This window comes from Rhinatrema bivittatum, chromosome 8, assembly GCF_901001135.1.
Source record: "Rhinatrema bivittatum chromosome 8, aRhiBiv1.1, whole genome shotgun sequence".
Taxonomy (NCBI): Eukaryota; Metazoa; Chordata; class Amphibia; order Gymnophiona; family Rhinatrematidae; genus Rhinatrema; species Rhinatrema bivittatum.
In genome coordinates, this window is record NC_042622.1 from 134,465,812 (window position 1) to 134,489,360 (window position 23,549).

Genomic DNA, 23,549 nt, shown 5'->3' on the forward strand with positions numbered 1-23,549 from the left:
AGCTTGTAGAAAGATTTTTTTGTGAGTGAGGAGATGTGTTGTTTTAGGGAGGGGTCTGAGTTTATGTTTACGCCAAGACTTGTGGCAGAACGTGCTATAGGAATAGAAGTATTATTAATTGTCAGATGTGATGGTGGACCTAATGAAGAATCGGAGATGGAAGTTAAATGTATAAGTTCGGTTTTTGAAGGGTTTAATTTTAATCGATTATGAGAAAACCAGGAGTTAATGGTAGCTAAGTAGAGCGAGACCAGGGATAGAGTGGCTGACCATGATGTTTTATATGGGACAAAGAATTGGATGTCGTCTGCATATATTTTGAATTGTAAGTTGAGGGAAGATAAAATATTGCATAGAGGGAGAAGATATATATTAAATAGAATGGGAGAAAGTGATGAACCTTGAGGAACACCGGAATTAATGGTGTAAGGGGCGGAATGTTGTTGATTATAGTTAACTTGCTGGGGTCGATTGGAAAGGAATGATGAGAACCAATTTAAAACTGTACCTGTGATACCTATGGATTTGAGATCTGAAATGAGAATCTGATGATTAACGGTATCGAATGCAGCTGATATATCTAAAAAGACTATGATGTAGTCTGTATATGAGTCAAATGCACGGAAGAATGTATCAAAAGAAGATAAAAGGAGTGTTTCTGTGGAATGACCTTTTCTAAATCCGTGTTGATTAACATGAAGAATATTATGTTCGGTTAAAAAGTCTGTTAACTGGTGGAGTACTACGGATTCTATTAATTTAGCCAGGGAGGTGAGGGTGGCAATAGGTCTGTAGTTATTAAGGTCTGATGTGTCTTTTGCTTTTAGAATTGGTAGTATGGAGGTCTTTTTCAGGGTATGAGGAAATTCACCTGATTCTAGGGATTGATTAACTAAAAGACTGAGAAAAGAACAAGCTTCGTGTTTAAGAGCTTTGAAAAAGGCTCCAGAGCATGGATTGTAGGGAGAATTGGATGGTTTTTGTTTGTTTATAATGGCTAGGATGGAAGTGTCTGAAACAGGGTTGAATTCTGACCACGATTGGCTAGGTTCTTCCTTTCCCTGAGTGGGGTAAGGAAGATTTGAAAATTCTGCAGTGATGTTGAGTACTTTGGATTCAAAATGTTTGGCAATAATATTGCAGAAATTAGTATCGGAATTTGTGGAATTTTCATTATAGGGAGTAGTTAAGGTTTTTACTATATTAAATAGGGTTAAAAATAGGGTTGCTGACACAGGCTGTTTCTGAACTTTGAACTGTTCCAGATCAACCTCTTGAGACATTCGGCATGCATTGAGAGTATTCTTGCATCTTCAGGGAAAGAGAATTCTGATTCAAACAGACAACCACGTAGCAATGTCCTACATGAACAAGGAAAAGAGCACAGGGTTCTGGACCCTCTGCTAGGAATCTCAGAGAATCTGCAAATGTGCTGTGTTGTGGGGCTTTTGTTCAAGCAACTTACCTTCCTGGAATTGTCAACATGTTGGCAGATCACATCAGCAGAATTATTTTGACCCTTTGAGTGATCTCTGGACTAAGGTGCAGCAAACCAGCTATTTAACCTTATGGGACTCGACAATTGATCAACTTACTTGCAACAGAAAATGCAACAAATTTTGCTCCATTCTTCCAAGCAAATTCAGATCTGTTCTAGGTGCTGTTTCCACCACATCTGTGGTTAGCAGAATTTGTAGCAAATTCTTAAGGACCAGGCATGCCTTTTATCTTCCTTACCCTAGCTTGGCCCAAGGGAAGTGTGGTTCTCCTGCCTTGTCAAGCTGTCAGTCAGTCTATCCGCCAAATCCTCTGGGTCTGGATTCAGTCCTAACAGGAGGGGAATCATGTATGTCATCAGTCTCCCTTCAACTTGATGGTATGGATGTTGAGGACTTTCAATATTGCCCTTCCCATTATTGTAAGCTACTCACCATTGCTGTAAAATCGTTTTGCTATTCTTAGTGAAAATGTTCATAACAGATTATACTCTGGGTGAATTTGGAGTGAAGAACTGAAGAGAAATCTACTACTCCTTGTGCTGTGTATTTGTTTGGCTGGAGGATTTTTGAAAAAAGCTTTTTTCTTTCTTTCAGTATACATCACAAATTCTAGAATTGGGCACTAGTTCAGTCTGCACCAACTCATTCTGTGGGAAGAATAGGATAGTGGCTAGATGGGTAGCACCCCAGGTTGTAAATGGTAAGTGGCGAGTTCCTTATATATCCTAATCATCATTTTACTTTGGAAAGTTGGGGGCAGCATGTTCAGTGCTGTCCTCCTTGCTTTTATTTTGGAGGAGGAGGAGTAAGGTCTCTGGAATTTGAAGATCTTAAACTTGAGTGGAAATGGAACCAAAGTGCCTTCTGTTTAAAGACTATTTTTAGAAACCTTATTTTGTGAGCTGGGAGCCTTTTCTCCCCCATCATCCTCCTGATCTCATGTGTTGGTTCCTTTTGTTTCAGTAATGGATTTTTCCCTTTTGCTTTTAAACAAACTAAAAGGAGAAGGTTTTTCACTGGGAAGGAACCTGGGTTCATCTGCATCCATGAGCTGGATAACTTTAGTTTTCCAAAAAGGAAAGAAGGAGAAAACATGGGAGACAGGAGTTGTGAACACCTTCAGGGGCTCACACTCATGTTGGGAGATGAGGGAAGAAAAGGAGTAAAAAAGGTTAAAAGTTGGTGAGAGAGGCTATAATAGATTAAAAACATCTTTCAAGGAATGAAAAAGGGATCCAAATGAAGAAAACAGGAAATAGCATAAGCAATGATAAGTAAGGCAAAGAGAATTTGAGAGAAGCTTGCTTGGAAGCATAAACTCAATAATAAAAACTTTCGAGTACATATAAGGTAAAAAGCCTGCGAGGAGGGTCACTTGGGCTATTAGATGATCAAGGGGTAAAAGGGGCACTTAGGGATGTCAAAACCATAGCAGATAGACTAGATTAATTTTTTGCTTTGTTCTTCACTGAGGAAGTTGTAAAGGAGATACCCATGCCAGACAAGATATTCAGAGGAACTGAAACAAATCTGTGTACCTGGGAAATGTAATAGGGCAAATTGACAAATTAAAGAATAGCAAATCATCTGGACCGGATGGTATACACCCCAGCCTGCTGAAAAATGAATCTGCAGACTTGCTATTGATAACTTGTAAACTATCATTAAAATTAGTTTATGGTATCTGAAAACTGGTGGGTTGCCAAATGACGTCAATTTTTAAAAAGGGATCCCAGAGGACTTCCAGTCATGCTCTGAGCCACACAGACATGTGTTGCTGAGCTCCCATGGGGCCTACTCACATTTCTTTGATTAAATCCTGTAATCTGTCACTAAACTTTACCTGAAATGATAAGCAAGGATTCATCACAAGGTTCCATATCTGCACTCTGGGCAGAGAAACCGATCAAAGCCCCTGAAGAAGGGTACACGGGGCAAACTGGAGTGATATGAAGAGCTGATAGCGCCAATACTAGAGGGTGAGACAAACCAGGCCCCCCCATGGCTTGCCTGGACAAAGCTGAGGGCCTCCTGGAGGCTTTTACCACTAAGATTACATCACACTTGAAGACCCGGTTGGGTGTGGTAGTGGATAAAATTGTCCAGCTTGTGGAAACTATGTGAGACCACTTGGGAAGATTGGATGAGGCCAAAACCCGGGCTTCAGATTTGGAGGACTCTCTGAATTTGCTGAGTGCTAAGGTGTAAAAAATGGAGGGCTTGCAGACATTTGTTGCCCAGAAAACAGGCAACTTAGAAAATCGGTTTGAGACGAAACATCCGCATTATAGGCCTTCCCGGTAAAAAAGAGGGCCATGATATTGTCACCTTTGTGGCCTGTTGCCTTCCCCAGCTACTTAAAATTCCATGCAAAAATGGCGTCCTTACAGTTGATCAGGCACACCGCATTGCTGCACCTTTGCTGGCTTGGAGAGGCTCTCCATGAGCCTTGATAGTGGCCACCTTCATAACTTCCAAGATAAGCAATGCATTCTTTTTTTTTTTTTCTCTTTTTTTCTTGCGGAGTTAAATGGGCACTATTTTTCTGACCCTGACGTTTTTGTAAAGGGTATAACATTAGTCTATTGGGGGGGTGCTTCACAGGAAATTTGGCTCTGTCACTTCCAGAAGTTTGATTCGTCAATGGGACAAAGATTGGATACTGGTGGGTGTTAGTGCTTTTTGGCTGGGGATATGCTTGGGTGTTTAGAGAGGTTGGGAATCTTATTATTTAAAAATTCTTATATACCGGCTTATACAACTTGGTTAATTGATCTATGTGGTTTACAATTTAAAACATACATAAATTCAAGGTAAGCCATTTAGTAAAAGATCTATATGAAGCAAGTAAACAAAACAAATTAAATAAACATAAATAGGGGACATGAGAACAACTTTAAAAATTTAAGTATTTCAATATAAAAAAAGGAAGACATGAAATCTATGATTATGTGATGTTATAAAGCCATGGTGCATAAAAGGGTTGTTAAAGCTTTTTAAATTCTTTGGTATTGGATATGAGATGTATGTCCTCTGGTAAGGAGTTCCATAAAACTGGACCAGCGACTGAAAATGCACACTTACGGGTCTGATCTAATCTTGCTGTCTTTATTGTAGGCACTTCAAGAATACGTTTGTCCATTGAGATGGTTTGTAGAGTCTCAGCATTGACCATAGCCAGACTGATGATGGGTTATAGATTAAATTGTGTATTATAATGAGAATTTTGTATTTAATACGATATATCATCGGTAGCCAGTGCAGGAATTGCAACGTTGGTGTGATATCTTTACAAGGTATGTTATAAAGTAAGCTGCCATCCCAATTCGAGAAGATATTTCTGACAGAAGATATCCCGCGATGCAGTATTTCTTGGTTATACAAAGCAATTTTGGGGGGAATGTTGGCAGAAGACCCACCACTCAAATGCATTGATCAGGGGAATACCGAACTTGAAAGTGGATGATTGGAAATATATTGGGAGAGATGCTAATGAAATATCTGAAGGGTGGAATTGATTAAATTATTACATCGAACATACTTTTTGCTACTTTTTTTCTCCTGGATCATCCAGGCTATGTTGGAGGGAGTGTGGTCTCAAGGCATCATACTTGTAAATGTGGTGACATGCCTGAAGGTTAAGGCTTTTGGAAAAGCCTTGGCCACAAAGTTGGCAAAATACTGCATGGAAATCTTGAGCTTACCTGGAGCTGTCTCTTGGGGAAATGGGGAGCCCAACACCGGGCCACTGCTAAGAAGTTATTGGCTGTTCACTACAGCGATTTATATGGGCAACAAATTTTCACAAGTCATGTTACGGAAATGAAACTAGTCAATTCTTATACATTTCCATGTGCTAAACACGAATGTGACTGTGAAAATGCAAAACTGGCTCTAGTTTTTTTGTAATATGCAATAATATAATTACATCTTGAACTGTATGCCAATAGTAGGAGACCTACGGTTAATACCATTTGAAAAATGAAGTCATAGACTACGTCTTAGATTTCTTTGCTTGTCTCTTGTACACCTGTTCGGGAGCATCTCTGCGGAGTGTCCAGCAGTAGTCAGCCAGCATGAATATTTCAAATGCGCACCCTTTCTGACTGGGCTTCATATAGTACACTGCTGACGTCAGCTTACTCGGCAGTAGCATGGCAGTAGAACTGCATTGCATCAGAAAATGATGTAATAAACACTGGATGATGTGTGCATGATGGTATTATGCAATATTACATCATTCTAGGCTTATTTACATGACTAAACATAGAAAGTGAACTATATTAAATATCTTCAAAATGAGAGCCAATAAAAACTTGTCATGGTCATATTCGTGTTCAGCACATCAAGATACTACAGAGTAGGACCTTTTTAGGTTAGTAACACTTTCATTGTTGCCCAGTATGTGGAAATCTGCCCCAACTATTGAAGCTTGGGACAGACAGACAGACAAAGAGATTGCACTGATTGAAAATAACTTTTTTTTTTCTCCTGAAGCATTATGGCCATGTATAATAGCTTCTTTTGGGAATATTAGGATAAAAGAGATGGGCATATATGGTTTATCCACTATCCATTTACTTTGAATGGGAAGGGCTGTATAGATAGGTGAATGGGTCCTCCATTATTTTGGTGAGCTATATGGGGTTTGCAATCATTTATTGCCCAGCTATATATAGATAATATGTATACTTCAGTGCCTTGATGGGCGAGACCAGATGTGTTAGATGTCTATATATACTATTTTCTGGTCAAATATTTTTGTATTCTTTTGTATTCTTGTATTTAATGATCTGCTTGGGGGAGATGTCATGCTGTGCTAAGTTAAAGTAAGATAGGGGACAGTGTCATATTGTGGATTGGGAACTGTTTAAAGAGAAGACTAAATGGTCAATTTTTCTCAGTGGGGAAAGGTAAATAGAGTGCTCCAGGGATCTGTTCTGGGACCACTGCTTTTTAATATATTTGTAAATAACCTGGAAATGGGAATGAGTGAGATCAAATTTGCTGATTGAATAATTTTGAATAATTTTGTGTAAAGTTTTTAAATTGCAAGAGGTCCTCAAATTGAGAAATTGGGCATGCAAATGAAATTGAATATGGACAAGTGCAAAGTGATGCATGTAGGGAAGAGTTACCTAAATCATAGCTACACAATACACAGTTCCACACTAGTAGTCACTAGGCATCAAAGTTGATGATACATCGCAATCTTCTGCTCAGTGGGCAGCAACAGCCAAGAAAACAAAATGCTAGGAATTATTAGGAAAGGAATGGAGAGTAAAACAGAATATCATAACTCCTCTGTATCACTCCATGGTGTGACCTCATCTTGAGTATTGTGTGCAGTTCTGGTCACTACATCTCAAAAAAGATATAGCAGAATTAGAAAAGATACAGAGAAGGGCAACCAAGCTAAACAAGTTAGGGCTTTTCATCTTGGAGAAGATTGAGCTGAGGGAAGATATGAAAGAAGTCTATAAGACTAAGTGGAACAGGTAAAAGCAAAACAGTTGTGTGGTGGGGTTCCCCCCCCCCCCCAAGAAGAAAAAGTACAGGACATTCAATGAAGTTACTAGGTGATGCATTTTAAAACAAATAGGAGAAAACATTTTTTTTTACTAAACCCATAATTAAACTCTGGAATTCATTGCCAGAGGATGTAGTGAAAGCTGTTGGTGTAACTGGGTTTTTAAAAGCTTTGGATACTCTTCTGGAAGAAAAGGCCATAAACCATTATAAAGGTGGTCTTGGAGACATTCTTATCCCTGGGATACGCAGCAAGAAATCAACCTTTTGGGACCATGTCAGGTACTTTTGACCTGGATTGACCACTGTTTGGAAACAGGATCTTGGGTTCTGGACCTTTTTGGTCTGACCCAGTATGGCAAATCTCATATTCTTATATGAGCAAAGGGGGGGGGGGGGGAACAGTACATACGACACCTGGACATGTCACCATAGAGTATCAAATCAATGTATGCTAATAGCAAAGCCTAGAGGAAGTATTCAAATGGGGTAGGTAGAGGTGTGAGACACTAGAAACTATCATGGGGATGTTGCTAAGAAGGGTAGGCTTGGCAAAAGAGATGGTTTAACATATATGTTAGATGAACTTTTCAGTGGCTAATGTGACCTCTCTCAGGAGAGAATTCCAGAGTCTGGCGACGAATGAGAATATGCTTATGGATTCTGGCCTTAAGCTTTGTGTTTGACAATGCTTATGTATTTGCACCTGTAGCCTACTCTGCATATGCACTGAATAGTGAGTACAAACTTTAAGATTGTAAGTCCTTTGTAGACAGGGAAAATACTTACTGTGCCCGAATGTGACTACTTTTGAGTTGCCATGAAAAGGCACATGGTCTTAGGAAACTGGTCAAGGTCTCTAGCGCACGTATAAAGCGGCTGCCAGGGTTCAAAGAAATCCATGGTTCATTGGTACTATCTTAAGTGTCGCACCTAGCAGGACAAGAGTGATTTGGCATTGCTCCTGCCCCTCAAGACTGATTTGCTGTGGAGAATATTGTGGGCCATGGTTGTGAAAAGTTGGCTGGGGGGAATGGAATTGTGTAGGAGGGAGTTCATTCTACACCATCTTTTGACGGGCTTTTCTACTTGTCCTATAATATAACCAACAGATTATTTGGTATTTTGATTGGCTGATGAGTAAAATATCTAAGATACTCTGAAAAAACCCAAATATCTCTTCCCTTCCCCAGCACCTTTTATGGTACCAAAAGCATCTTTATTGCTATCTGTATGAATGCCCTAGTTGCCCAATAGCTTCGGTAGCATGTTTCCTTTATATTGCAGGAGGGGATAAGGGTGGGATTCTTCCTACTTAATTGTGCTTCCCATTCCATTGGAGTTAGGGCTGAGCTACAGCACCATCAGCCTTCATTCACAACCTCTTGGGGATTTTTCACCCCCCCCTCCCCTATTTTATACTGCCTTACAACTTAGTTCACTCACTGCAGTTAGTCTTCAGCTAGGGGCTGTGCACCAAGGCTGCTCCTCTTAGGGATCCTGTAATCATGGGCCCTAAATTGGTCACTAAGTAGCACTATTGCACAATAACTGGGGTGCTGACTCCACAGCGTCCCAAGACCTGACCCAGAAATTGTGAACCCATGGCCCTCCATATAGTAGAATGCAGTACTGCCACTGATCCACTAAACCAGCCCTCTGCACATGCTCTCTTCTAATAGTCTTCCTTGTGACCTACTTGCAAAATCCTATTTCTGTGTCACCTAAACATGTAAACTAACAATGATTAATCAGTTTTATAACAGGACATTTAATTACCCAATGTCTGCTTCAGCTGGATCTGTTGTATGCATTTTCATGGTTGCCAAATTGTAACTTCTATTACTAAGTGAGAAGAAGGGCTAGTTTTGTTCTTAGAATCCTGTTCCATGGACTGAGATCGAACGATATGCCTCTTTCCTCCAGCCAGGGTGGCAGAAAACCCCAGTTTGTTTTTCTGTCTTACTATACTCTAGAAAATACCAGAGATTTGGTCTGTGGAGGCTGGTTTGGGTGGGGGGGATATGGAGATGTCACATCTTGTCTTTCATGTGTTGTGTCTTTTCAGCTGAAGCAAATGAAAGAGTTGGAGCAGGAGAAAGACTTCCTGATTCAGGGGCTGGAAATGTTGGAGCGGGCTCGGGACTGGTATCACCAGCAGATTCAAGCTGTTCAGGAACACCAGAAGCACTTGGGGAAAAACCAGCCCCAGAAAGTATGTCTACAAAAAAAGGTTCCTTTTTGAATGAGCTGAACCAAAAAACTGGGATAGGAGCTCATGGGAAGCATGCTGGAGGTCCCTCTTATACATCACAAACTTTTTCAGTCTCCCTCTATATGCCCTATAGGGATACTCTTTCATATTGCATTCCACCCTATTCCCTATTTTCCAAGCCACTACAATGACCCCCTCATCCAGTCGGGTTTTTAGGATACCCACAGTGGATATGCATATGAGAGATGTTTCATGCATTGATATGTATAAATTCCCATTCATATCCATTACAGATATCCTGAAAATTTGATTGGCTGTGGAGTCTTTAGGACAGGTTTGGGAAGCCCTGCTATGATCTCGAATGCTGTAGATCTGTCAACTCTTCCCCAGCCCCAGGATAGAAAGAAAAAGACTGCAGACTGGGATAACTTCTAAGGCTTGAATGCATGGATGTGTCTTCCTTTCTGATCTACCATCAGATCTGCCTGGGCCAGTGGGAACTTCCTCCCTTGGAAAACCATCTAGAGCTGTCCCTTATTTTGAGATGCTCCTTTTTACATGTGATTATCCCTGTGGTTTTCCTAACATGACCCAATGCTCTTACCTATGGAGAGCTGACCTTTAAGCAACACAGGGACTTCCAGCTTGCTCAATGAGCCTTGCAACACCTGATCTGAGACCCCCGCCTGGATCATGTTGTATGTGTAATGCCAAAATCCTGCCCATAGGTTTGTGATGGAATGAGAACCACTAGGAAAATTAGGATGGTAGCTTCACTCTTGGAACAGCAAAATCTTGTTGCTTGTATAAACTTACACACAATGAGCTTTAACAGCTCATCTGGATTCTCTGCAGGTGGTGCATTTTATGGGACATATTTATTTATTTTATTTAGATGTGAATTATTCAAATCTGAGGATGCCTTAGGTTGTGTGTGTGTGTGATGTGGAAAGCTCATGTAAAAAATCCTCTTTGGGTAATTGAGTTTCCACATTTGAGTTGGATGTGGAGAGTGGCTGGGGGGAGGGGGAAAGGAGAGCTGGTGTGTCTGCATATAGGAGTTTGTTTGCTCATTTTCTCAAAATGGTAGAAAACCAGAGGAAAAATCTCAGCTGGATAAACTGGGCCAATTCATTTATCTGCTGTCATTTACCATAGTACTAGCTAGTATGCCAAAGAGGACCAAGACAGCTTCTCGAGTTAGAATACAAGATTACTTGTGTGAAAGCTGGTAGAAAAAACTGATGCCATAAAATAAGATTACCAGATTTTTCTGGTGAGCAAATCTGGGACAATTTCCCCATTATACCAATGGTAAGCTATCTTTATCCACAGAGAAAATTAGTTTAATTTCCTAGTACAAAGAATTTTAAGGTGGTTTTGTTTTATTTATTTTTCACCACTAAGTATTAGGGTACCTGTGCAAACTTACTGAAAAAAGCTGAATTGACCACTTTTTTTTTTTTAAGTTGTGACCTTTTTTTTTCTTTGTAGAAGATCCATGCAGGTTCCAATGCTTTGTGGTCCATGAGATTTTGTATTAGTTGTAATATTCTTTTACCCAGTGAAAGTATTTCAGCCTTTGTACCAGATTTTTGTCTGCCTTCTTTCCTTTCTTTCCTGTTTTAATTGTCTCCTCTCAGTTTTCTTCCTTTCTTTTTATATTCCTTGCCCAACTTTCGCCTACACTGTCCCTTACTCCTCACCCCCAATCCTGTAATTTTGTTTCCCTCTGCACTCTGTTCCTTGCTACCGCTACCATCACCATAATCTCTTCTGCAGCTTGGAGTGGTGGCATGAGGGAGCCTATTCTGCCTGCCCCCTTCCTAGGGCACTGGTCTCTAACCAGAGTAGAGGTGGCCAAATATTTTGGCCTGAAGATGACATTCATGGGGCCAAGTGAAGAACCCAGTGAAGATGGGAGAAATAGGATATTATCCAAAAAACAGAAAAACCAAAATTAAACTGCAGCAGTGTTTTTATATTCACCCCCAATTCCTCCTCCTATAAGCAAGACCCAATCAAGTCTCTCTCATTGTTTAATGGCTCCTAAAGACCATATCACTGATGGTCAATATTGACTTTTTTTTTTCCAATGAGGACCTATGTAATTGGGGGTATTTGCATATTAATATATTTATTAACTCATAGGCTTATTAACTGTTTTGTACCCATATTGTACTCATATTACCATGTTAAATATATTTATTAACTCATAGGCTTATTAACTGTTTTGTAATATACTCTAATTTGTTACTTTGTTTTTAATCTGTTCAATGTAAACCGCTAAATTGATGCGATAGTTACTGTTACTTGTAAACCAGGGTGATATGTATATTATACAGGAACCGCCGGTATATAAATCCGTTAAATAAATAAATAAATATTCTTAGGACCCTCCCAGGTAAAGATCTAGTATTCCTGGTTCTGAAAAGTACATTTAGTTTCCTTGTTGCAAGTAGTTTGTTTTTGTAGAATTCTCCTGTCTTAGTAAGAGTGTCTCCTCCCCACCCCCCCTTTAATTCTCCTTCAGTAGGATCTTTTATGTATGTGTGTATATATTTTTTTTTTCTTGTCCTTCCCCAGGATTTGTCCTCTGAAGGGAGCCAAGGTCACCTGAGTTATCTTCTACCTAAGTTACAGGAAGTTCATCGCTACCTCAATGACCTCATTTCCTCTTCCAGCAAGGTGAAAGCAGCCTTTCTTATGCACTAGCTTTTTCTTCTTCTGGCCTATACCCTTGGCATGGTTTAGCTGGTAACACTTTAGGGGTGTTTGTTTTTATTCTGCTACAAACCTGCAAGGTTGCAGTCTCATTGTAGTGCACTGCATATAGAAAGTTTCCAACTGGCTCCAGATTTGCCATCCAGGGACTTGTAGCTCTGATTTGCCTATTGCATTCCCTAAGAAAAGTAAGGCTACGGGTCCCTGTGTGCAACAGGGTTAAATCCTGGACTGGACCAACCCTGTTGGGTGAATATGGAGCCAGTTGGCAATCCTTATTACATATGTAGCCCATGGGCAGGAAGACCCTGATAGCCAACCAAAAGCTCACATCTCAAATTTTGGACCTTAGTTACAGTTTTATTCACTTTATCATTCTGCTCTGAGAGTTCAGGATCCCCTAGGAGGGAAGCTTGGCTCCAAGGCCTTTTTACATTGTTCCTCTCCCAAACCACATCTTTAGTACTCTGTAAACGGCACTGATATCTCGGCAACAATAGCAGAAATAATCATGCTGGAAACAATATGGGTTCCAGCTTAATTTTATGTCACCTGCCAGTATTCTCAGTCTCCAGCAGATGGTAGACATGCATCTCCCTATGGGGATTGCTTCAAGCTTTTTGGAAGGAGACACTTGAAATGTAAATTAAGGAAAAGAGAGCCCTGCTCTCCTGCGGTGATACCTAAAGGCCCCTCCCTCAGTTCAGAATTCCTGCTGTGATTTCCATGGTCCCTTAGAGGTGTCTTGGTCTGGTAGCTGGGTTTCCTGGTGTGGACTTAGCTGCTAGTTCAGCTGAAAGGCAGTGGGTGCAGGAGGCTGAGCGTGGTGGTGATGGCAGATAACCTCTCCTCCCGCAGAGATGGTCTTTGGCTGTACTCAGCTGGTAAGCACTGAACTCAGGTAAGTGGGGTGGTTTGTTTTTTTGTTGTTTTTACCTTTGAGACAGAGGGATTTCAGGACTTCCTCCAGTCTCCATGCTCAGCGCGCTGTCCTAATGTTCATTTCCCATTCCCCCTTGGGGTTGGGGAACTGGGCAGCCTGGCTAGGCCCCGCAGTTAGGCTTTTTTCTTGCACGCCGCATGATAGGCCACAGTGGGACTTTTCATGTGAATGTGCATCCTCTGCTGCCCTTTACAGGCTGTTGGTGTGCGCAAAGAGTCTGCTCTGTGCATGTGTTGTGTGCTCAGTTTTGGGCGCGCCTTTTATGCACAAGTTTTAACAACTGTTCACATGCTTAGCTTATTGCACAAGTTGTGCGGACGCCTTGCCGCACTTCTATGGGGCTTTATTTTTTGTGCGCATAGCCTTTTTGAGAATGAGCCGTTCAGATGCACGTTTACCATTGCGATGGCGCTGGCAAACAAGCCTAACTATCTTCCTATTTGTGTTACCTGTCATATTAGAGCTTCTCAGCCTGACCTGGCTTCTAATCTGTCAGCGTTGCTCAGACGCTCAGAGAAAGTGGTCTTCCTTGGATTTTGCTGAGCCTGGCTCCTCTCATTCTGATGGGTTGGTCACAGCCTTGGCTGGAGGGACGCCAGACCTTGGTTATCCCTTGACTGGCTCCTCTGCAGGAGAGGACAGTTCTGTGGGACCAACTCCAGTTTCTTCTGGGCTTGTTCTGGACTCAGCTGCTTTTTATTAGGCTTGTAAGCCTTGAAAAAATTCCACCCTTCAGGTGCAGTCCTCCGGACCCTCAGCCAGTGGCTTCTCCCTCTTCTAGTCCTATGCTTAAGCCCTGGGGCTCTCCTCAGCTCCCTGTGGGTGTTCTCAACAAGAATCCGGATGGCACTGATGAGGTTGATCCCGATTCCCTGGAAGATGGGGAAATTCCTCCAGGACTGGAACCATATCAAACCATGTTACTGTTCTTTCATAGAGATGAACTGCTGACCCTGATTTCCCAGACCTTAAAACAGCTGGGTGTTCCGGATTCGGATGCCATACATAAAGCCTCTTATTTCCCTGTGATGGCTGCCATTCAGGAATTGGTTGATCTGGAATGGGATGCCCCAGAGGCATATTTCAAAGGGGATCAGACATTGGAAGGCCCATCCATCCCTGGATCCAGCTCTGAGAGTGTTTGCAGTTTCCTAAAGTGTATGTACCATCTCTAAGCGGATGACTATGCCCGTAGAGGGAGGAGTGGCCTAGAAGGATTGAGGCTATTCTTAAGCAAGCCTTTGAGGCAGTGGAAGCCCGGGTGGTACAGCCAGCATGCTTGCAGTTCAGCTACAGGCTGTGTGGGATCAAGCGGTTCGCATGATGTCTGACAACGGGACTGTGACCTTTAGAGATGTGAATCTGTTTCGGTATCGGGGAAAATTTTTTTTTTTCCCTGCGGTCTTTTTTTTTTTTTAATCTGCTGTGCCCGAGCCGATTTAAAAAAAAAACAAACAAACCACCTTTTTTTTTTTTTTTTTAGCATCCCCCCCTCCCGGGACCCCCGCTGGATCAGCAGGTACCTTAAAAAATTTTGGGAGGGTCGGGAGGGTGGGGGATTCAAACTAATTAAATTTAAAGGGTCAGGGTGGGTTTGGGAGTTTGTGTGCCCTTTCTTCCCACACCCCCCCCCCCAAATTCTGACAAGTTTGAAAATATCTTCCAATATTTTCAATCGTCAGAAAAACGATTCACATCCCTAGTGGCCTTCATCAATTGCCAGGGTGGAACCAAGAGCCAGCAACTGCCGCAGGAAATAGACCAGCTTATAGAATAGGCGGAAGGTCATCTTGCAGATCTTGGCCTCACATTTCAGGAAAAGACCATGTAAGAGCGGACTTTCTTTTTTTTTTTTTTTAAATTCTTTATTTATAATTTCAACATATATACAAGAATAACTTGTCCATATGAAAATTACAGATAGTAATGTAATATAAGAAAAGAAATTAATCAAACATAGAATATTTTCATTCAAACCTAATATTTTCTTACATTACTTCTGTATTTATAAAGTAAAATTAGGGATGCTTATAGATTTTGAGCAATTTTTAAACAAAATAATATATAAGTAAATTAGGTTTAACCCCCTAGTCTATCTCTATCTAACGTTCCTTCATCAACCCAGGAGTGTTTTTAGGTGTTCTGGATCTGTGAACTGATAATTATGTCCATCCAATTTAAGTGAGCACTTACAGGGATATCGTAAAATAAATTGACCTCCCCTTTCTATTACTTTAGGCCTTAGTTCCAAGAATTTTTTCCTCCTAGTCTGAGTGTTTTTAACTAGGTCTGGGTATATCCATATTTTATTACCGTAATAGGTTTTGGACCTATTACGGAAAAAATATTTCATGACCAAATCTCGATCGGTAATGAAAGCGAAGGTTACTAGCATCGTGCCTGTCTTACCCACAACTAACTCTTCTTGAGATTTCTCTAAGAAATCTGACAAGTCTAATGTAGAATCCCCATTTTTTCCACCCTCTACCCCATCTACTTTTTCTTTAACGGTTTGGACATTTTCTTTCGTCTTAAACGAGTTATTTATATAAAATGCTCTGACTATGGTAGGCATATTTTGTTCAGTAATGTTTAAGATTTTAATAACATACATCCTGAACAACTCAATGGGCGACACCTTACTAATGACAGGAAAATTTATTATTCTTAAATTTAAAGCCCGTGAGTTATTCTCTAAGCAGGGAGAGTCTGGACCCAAGAGAGTGGGTGGTATTAGCTGAGGCATTTCAGCTAATTGTGAATCGCTGGAGCCTTACTTTCCTAGGCCTACTTGAGACGTCTCACAATGCGAAAGTTCCTTGATTCTGCAATTGCAGGAGAGATCTGTGGTCCCTGGGAATAGATGCTCTTGTACAGATATGATCAGAAGATAGATTGCTTTATGCCTTTCCTCCATGGCCCTTGTTGGGCTGGATAGTTCACAAGATCGAAGGCCACAAGGGGCTAGTACTCGGGTGGCACTGGACTGGCCCAGGCATCCATGGTTTGTAGATTTGCAAAGACTCCTCAGAGACCCCCTTCGCCTTCCACCGCACATGGATCAGTTTTATAGCAGGGACTGGTTCTTCACGAGGATCCAACTCTGTTCTGTTCTACGGTTTGGCCCTTGAGAGGGCTTGCCTGTTGAAGCATGGTTTTTCCTCTGTGGTGATTGTCCCCTTACTCCGCACGCAGACGTTCTGCACTTCCTTGACTTGTGTGGGTATGGAAAGTTTTTTTGAGGCCTGGTGTGAGAAGCATGGTGGTCATCCTTGTTCATTTAAGATCCCACTCATTCTGGACTTTTTGCAGGATGAGTTGAATAAAGGATTGGCTTTAATTCCTTGAAGGTGCAGGTTGTGGCTCTTATCTGTTTCAGGGGCTAAGTGAATGGTGGTTCATTGTCTCACCCTGATGTGATCCATTTATTTTGAAGGGAATGAAGCATTTTAAGCCTCCCTTGAGGAGTCGTAACTTGGTACTGGATTTTTTGTTGGGCCCTACATTTTGACCACTGCGTAGCCTTTACGTGTGGTGGTTGACCTTTAAGACTGTGTTCTTGGTGGCTATATGTTTAGCACATATAATTTCTGAGCTGCAGGCCTTACCTTGCCATTCTTTCAGGTGACTCAGGGGGCATTACAGCTGCATACTGTTCCACTCTTCTTGCCCAAGGTAGTCTCGGACTTTCATTTGAATCAGTCAGTCTTCTTGCCGTCCCTGGATAAGGTTAGAGATATGAAGGAGAATCGCCTTTTCCACTCCTTGGCTGTCAAGAGACTTGCATGCAGTATCTGGAGGTTTCTGAACTTTTTCAAAGATGGATTGCCTGTTTTCTCCATGGTGAGAGTAAGCAGAACGCTCTGGCTTTGCAGGCTACCATAGCTTGCTGGATTAAGGAGGTACATGGCCATGTATGTGGATACTGAAAAGCTGTTGCCTAGTCCGGTTAGGGCTCATTCCACTAGGACCCCCTCCCCCCCCCCTCCCAAGACTTACCGAAAGTCCCTGGTGGTCCAGCCGGGGTCCTGGGAGCGATCTCCCACTCTTGGGCCATTGGCTGCCAGTAATCAAAATGGCGCCGATGGCCCTTTGCCTTTACCATGTGACAGGGGCTATCTGTGCCATTGGTCGGCCCCTGTCACATGGTAGGAGCAATGGATGGCCCAGCAAGCTATGGTAGCCCGCAAAGCCAGAGCGCTCTGCTTACTCCCGCCATGGAGAAAATAAGCAATCTATCTTTGAAAAGGTTCAGAAACCTCCAGATACTGCATGCAAGTCTCTTGACAGCCAAGGTGTGCAAAAGGCGATTCTCCTTCATATCCCTGACCTTATCCAGGGACGGCAAGGAGACGGACTGATTCAAATGAAAGTCCAAGACTACCTTGAAGTACTCCCGCCAATTTTATACTAACTAAAAATTGAAAAATATAAGAAAAGTCTCAAAACACACATAATTCTGTGTCTATTCAATGGACTAATGGACCAAAGATTAAATATGATTCACAAAGGTGCAAAACACAAGTATTAACTTGCAGCACTGTGGATGTTATGAAGGTCCCTAAGCTATAAATGTGATATGCAAAAGTGAACATTATAGTTTAAGTGTTGATACCTATCTAGTCAAATTTTTGCTACAACGTCTTTGTGGTTATATGACTCATTGTACAGTAGTTTGAAGAACATTGTATATTTAGATTTCAATTACCCCAATATTGACTGGATAAATGTATCATCAGGACTTGCTAGAGATATAAAGTTCCTGGATGGAATAAATGACAGCTTTATGGAGCAATTGGTTCAGGAACCAACAAGAGAGGGAGCAATTTTAGATCTAATTCTCAGTGGAGCACAGGATTTGGTGAGAGAGGTAACGGTGGTGGGGCCACTTGGCAATAGTGATCATATGATCAAATCTGAATTAATGACTGGAAGGGGGACAAAGCAAATCCATGGCGCTCATGCTAAACTTTCAAAAGGGAAAATTTGATAAAATGAGAAAATTAGTTAGAGAAAAACTGAAAGGAGCAGCTGCAAAGGAAGTATGCAAGAGGCATGGTCGTTAAAAAAAAATAAAAAAAATCCTAGCACAGTCCAGATGTATTCCACACATTAAGAAAGGTGGAAAGAAGGCAAAACTATCACCGGCATGGTTAAAAGGGGAGGTGCAAAGCTATTTTAGCCAAAAGATCTTCATTCAAAAATTGGAAGAAGGATCCAACAGAAGAAAATAGGATAATGCATAAGCGTTGGCAAGTCAAATGTAAGACATTGATAAGACAGGCTAAGAGAGAATTTGAAAAGAAGATGGCCATAGAGGCAAAACCTCACAGTAAAAACGTTTGTAAATATATCTGAAGCAGGAAAGCCTGTGAGGGAGTCAGTTGGACTGTTAGATGATCGAGGGATTAAAGGGGCAATTACAGAAGATAAGGCCATCGTGGAAAGATTAAATTAATTTTTTTTGCTTGTGTTTACATGTTTTCATGGGTTATTCATATGGACTGAACCAAATCACGGTGAACCTAGAAGATGTGGTAGGCCTGATTGACAAACTGAAGAGTAATCACCTGGACCGGATGGTATACACATCAGTGTTCTGAAGGAACTCAAAAATGAAAATTTCAGACCTATTAGGTTACAAATTTTTACTATCATTAAAATCATCCATTTTACTTGAAGACTGGAGGGTGGCTAATGTAACCCCAATATTTAAAAAGGGCTCCAGGGGCGATCCAGGAAACTACAGACGTTAGCCTGACTTCAGTGCCAGGAAAAATAGTGGAAAGTGTTCTAAATATCAAAATCATAGAACATATAGAAAGATATGGTTTAATCGAACAAAGTCAACATGGCTTTACCCAAGGCACGTCTTGCCTCACAAATCTGCTTCACTTTTTTGAAGGAGTTAATAAACATGTAGATAAAGGTGAACTGGTAGATGTAGTGTATTTGGATTTTCAGAAGGCGTTAAAGTTTCTCATGAGAGGCTTCTAGGAAAAGTAAAAAGTCATGGGATAGGTGGTGATGTCCTTTCGTGAATTACAAACTGGCTGAAAGACAGGAAACAAAGAATAGGATTAAATGGAAAATTTTCTCAGTGGAAGGGAGTGGACAGTGGAGTGCCTCAAGGATCTGTATTGGGACCTGTACTTTTCAATATATTTATAAATGATCTGGAAAGCAATACGACAAGTGAGGTAATCAAATTTGCAGATACAAAATTGTTCAGTGTAGTTAAATCACAAGCAGATTGTGATAAATTGCAGGAAGACCTTGTGAAACTGGAAAATTGGGCATCGAAATGGCAGATGAAATTTAATGTGGATAAGTGCAAGGTGATGTATATAGGGAAAAATAACCCATGCTATAATTACACAATGTTAGGTTCCATATTAGGAACTACCACCCAAGAAAGAGATTTAAGTGTCATAGTGGAAAACACATTGAAATCATCTGTTCAGTGTGCTGCGGCAGTCAAAAAAAAAAAAAGCAAACAATGTTGGGAAGTGTTAGAAAGGGAATGGTGAATAAAAACTAAAAATGTCGTCATACCTCTGTATTGCTCCATGGTGAGACCGCACCTTGAATACTGTGTACAATTCTGGTCGCCGCAACTCAGATATAGTTGCGATGGAGAAGGTACAGAGAAGGGTGACCAAAATGATAAAGGGAATGGAACAGCTCCCCTATGAGGAAAGACTTAAGAGGTTAAGACTTCAACTTGGAGAAGAGACGGCTGAGGGGGGATATGATAGAGGTGTTTAAAATCATGAGAGGTCTAGAACGGGATAATGTAAATCAGTTATTTACTCTTTCGGATAATAGACTAGGGGGCACTCCATGAAGTTAGCATGTGGCACATTTAAAACTAATCTGAGAGTTCTTTTTCACTCAACGCACAATTAAACTCTGGAATTTGTTGCCAGAGGACGTGGTTAGTGCAGTTAGTGTAGCTGTGTTTAAAAAAAGGATTGGATAAGTTGTTGAAGTCCATTACCTGCTATTAATTAAGTTGACTTAGAAAATAGCCACTGCTATTATTAGCAACAGTAACATGGGATAGACTTAGTTTGTTTTCCTTAGTGTAGACAGATGGACAGTTTCCTACCTTCGGCTGCCGCATGTCAGTAATCCTCCTGTGGGGCTCTAGATTCCCAGGGTTTACTGATAAACTGATAGGGGTACCTAGGAATCTTATGTGCATTTAGTGTTTCTTGTTGGATGAGTACAGTTCTGGTTAACTGTTTAATCAAGTTTTTTTGCTAGTCTGTCCACAGTTGCTTTTGAAAGAATACTGGGAGGCTGGGGTTCACTGCAGGACTATATGTACTGTGATTTTTGCAGTCTCCATCTGCCGGCAGGGGAGCATAAACCACGGTCTACACTAAGGAAAACTAAATTATCAGGTAAGCAATTTATTCATTGATTGTTATAAAAATGAGATTTAATAAATTTGACCCCTTTCCAACAAAAATCCTCCTTAGGTAATTTGGCCCTTCAATTCTCTAAATTCCGCCCCCCCCCCCCCCCCAAATAGGAATGGGGAAACCAGACTTATACCATTTTACCTGTAGCAGAACAAAGTTCCAGTTCTCATACCTCTGTAGTCTTTCTGTTCCTGACTTCCCACTCTGGGGGTACTAATGGGGCACCAGAATTGTCATGCTTTTCAGATGACCCTTGCCTGCATCTGTTACACAAGATCTCAAACCATACTTCCTGCCCTCCCCACCCCCAAAAAAGTCCTTCTCTCTGAGAATAGACGAGTCCATTCTTAACAGACACCTCTCCTTGTAGGTCCATTCTAGGTAAGAAGGCATCTTCAGACACTCCAAACTCTACAATTCCCAGGCCCTTGGATCCTCAAATATAAAAAGGCAGAATTCACTAATGGGAGACCAAATAAGAGGCAGGAAAAGTGGAAAGAAAAAGCTTCTTCTTCACTTAACCAAAAGGTTTCCAACAAACCATGGACAAAAATAGGGATAAGGCACTGTCTCTATTCAGAGACTCCAGAGGCCTTACCCAGGAAAAAAAATAAACTCAGAAGAGCAAAGTTTATGCTGCCCTCTGGAAGATTAACTCAGGAAATCTGAAAATCCACACTCTGAGATGGTGGCAGGGGTTTATAAAGGCTTCAAGCACACACACCTTCTCCCACATGGGGGGAGCCCATAACCAAACTTCTATCACTAATCTCAGTGTACTTAGAATTTGGTTTATCCTTTCTGGTAAGGAAACCCATGGTTCCTTAATACACACACACACAGCTGGTCACCTGGTTGTAGCATTTCACCAATATTATTAATCTTGGCTGTAACTAGAAGTGAGTGAGAGGGTACAAAGCCCCTTGGGGTAGAAAAATGACTAAAATGCAGGTACGGGCCAGCAGTTGATGAAAATGCAGGAAGAATACTGCTGTCTTCCAACCATCTGGGTTGTGGGGAGAGGTTGGGATAACAGTGGAGGGGCTGGAGGAGGGAGCACAAATATGCTAGTATGCCCTGAGTGCTAAAATGCCTAGTTACTAGGGATGTGAATCGTTTTTTGACGATTTAAAATATCATCCGATATATTTTAAATCGTCAAAAATCGTTAGAGCCGCAATACAATAACAATTCCCCCGATTTATCGTCAAAAAATCGTAAATCGGGGGAAGGGGGAGGACGGGAAAACCGGCACACTAAAACAACCCTAAAACCCACCCCGACCCTTTAAAATAAATCCCCCACCCTCCCGAACCCCCCCAAAATGCCTTAAATTACCTGGGGTCCAGAGGAAGGGTCCCGGTGTGATCTTTTACTCTCGGACCTCCATGCGTTGTAGAAACAAAATGGCACCGGCGCTACCTTTGACCTGTCATAGTGTGCCGGTTTTCGATTTACACGATTTACACAATATTTAAAAAAACCCAAACTGCGACGATCCGATTCCCTCCCCCTCCCAGCCGAAATCGATCGTTAAGACGATCGATCACACGATTCACATCTCTATTAGTTACAGCTCTACTAATATTCTTGTAATTGTGTGGAAGATGTGAAAGGCAATAAGGTTGGTGCTCGGCAAACTTCTGCTTATGATTTGTAGATTCCTTTTCAATATGCGTTTCAGCTCACATAAAGAAAACCCCTTGTTTACTAGTTGCTTTCCATGGAACCACACCCCAATAAATCAATTGACATGGTGTTTTTGTATGGAAGGGTGGGACAGTGAGACTAATGTACAGGCAGATTAAAATACTCACCTTTCTCCACACAAGTCACCCAATTAAGAAACTTAAGAGCACTATCAATCCATTATTTAAAGCAGCAAACTAGAGAAAGTAGAAACAGGTAACTTACATTTTTCTTTGAAAAGATGTTTTCACAAAGTCCTGTCGTAGTAATGTTTCATACCTGATCTGTTGTAAATGGAATTTGTTTGCTGAACTGTCATTGCACAATGGTAGCATATAAAATTCAAATGCATGACCCCACTGAAAAGCTGTAGCCTTTTATATAGCACGAAAAGGTGTATGTAGTACTGCATAGACACGAGATCTGTGTTCTCAGACCCACTAGAGTTCTAGTCTGACTATGGAACAATGAATTCACTAAACCACCAAGGTGCTAGCACCTATCAAACTTTACCCTACTGGAAACTCTCCATGGTATCCGTGATCTCCTCCTCCTCAGTCTTATCAACTCTAATAGCATGGTGGAAAAGCAACAGATACCAACCTGCGTTTCTGCAAGGAGTGTTCCAAAAATATAAAGCACCCATTCAGCAAGCAAGAAAATCAACATCAAACAAATGGAACTCTCCATGAATCATCTAGGTAAACTCTTCAAAACTGATACAGAAACTCTCTAAGCCTGAATCCCAAACATCTAACACCACCAATGACCGTGCAGCAGAAGACTTTGGATTTTTCTCCATGAAAAATTGAGCAAACTCATTCTGCTTTTGCCTCCACATCTGCCTCACTCACCCCAGGCCCAAGTTGCCCCACTAATATGCAATTATTCCTCATTCAAACTTGGCCAGATCAATTTCACTCCCTCCAGTTAGTCTGACTTTAGGACAATGGGATACTATCTCCCCTCAAGAGGTGGGAAAGGTCATCCAAAGACTGTTTATCCATGATCCTCCCCCCCCCCCACCAATTCATCTGTAACCTGAAACATGACCTAGCCTCTGAATAACCATTGTAATTGCCATTCTTACTAAGGCTCCCTATCCTTTTCACTAAAGGTGGTTATCTAGTCTTATCTTGAAGAAACCGGACTCTGATATGAATATAACAGACTACCTTTCCAGTCTCCAGCTTCCTCTTGTCCAAGCTAGTGGAAAAAAAAAGTGGTTCACTTCCAGCTCTTTGACCTTTCTAGAAGAGGGCAACAATTCTGCAGCATCTCTAAACTAATCTAGCTTCAGAAAAGGCCATGGAACAGAATCTGTCCTAATGGCCAAAACTAACAGTATCCACCTGCATGCAGACCAAGGTGGTGACTTCCTATTAGTCCTTCTGGATATTTGTCACCTTTTTGACACTATTTACCATCAATTCTTGATTTGATGTCTGAGACATCGGCACTGAAGTCATTGTCCTTAAATGGTTTGCCAGACCCAGAGATCTCACTTCTGGAATACTCTA

The 23,549-nt window shown here is 41.3% G+C and overlaps 1 protein-coding gene across 1 annotated transcript in view; it reads left to right on the plus strand.

Annotated features, from left to right (window-relative positions):
* SAPCD2 (suppressor APC domain containing 2) overlaps positions 1-23,549 on the plus strand; it is a 65,273-nt gene that overhangs the window by 22,299 nt on the left and 19,425 nt on the right. The window contains 2 exon segments of the mRNA XM_029613508.1: positions 9,097-9,243; positions 11,830-11,931. Of these exon segments, the coding sequence (XP_029469368.1) occupies positions 9,097-9,243; positions 11,830-11,931 (249 nt within the window).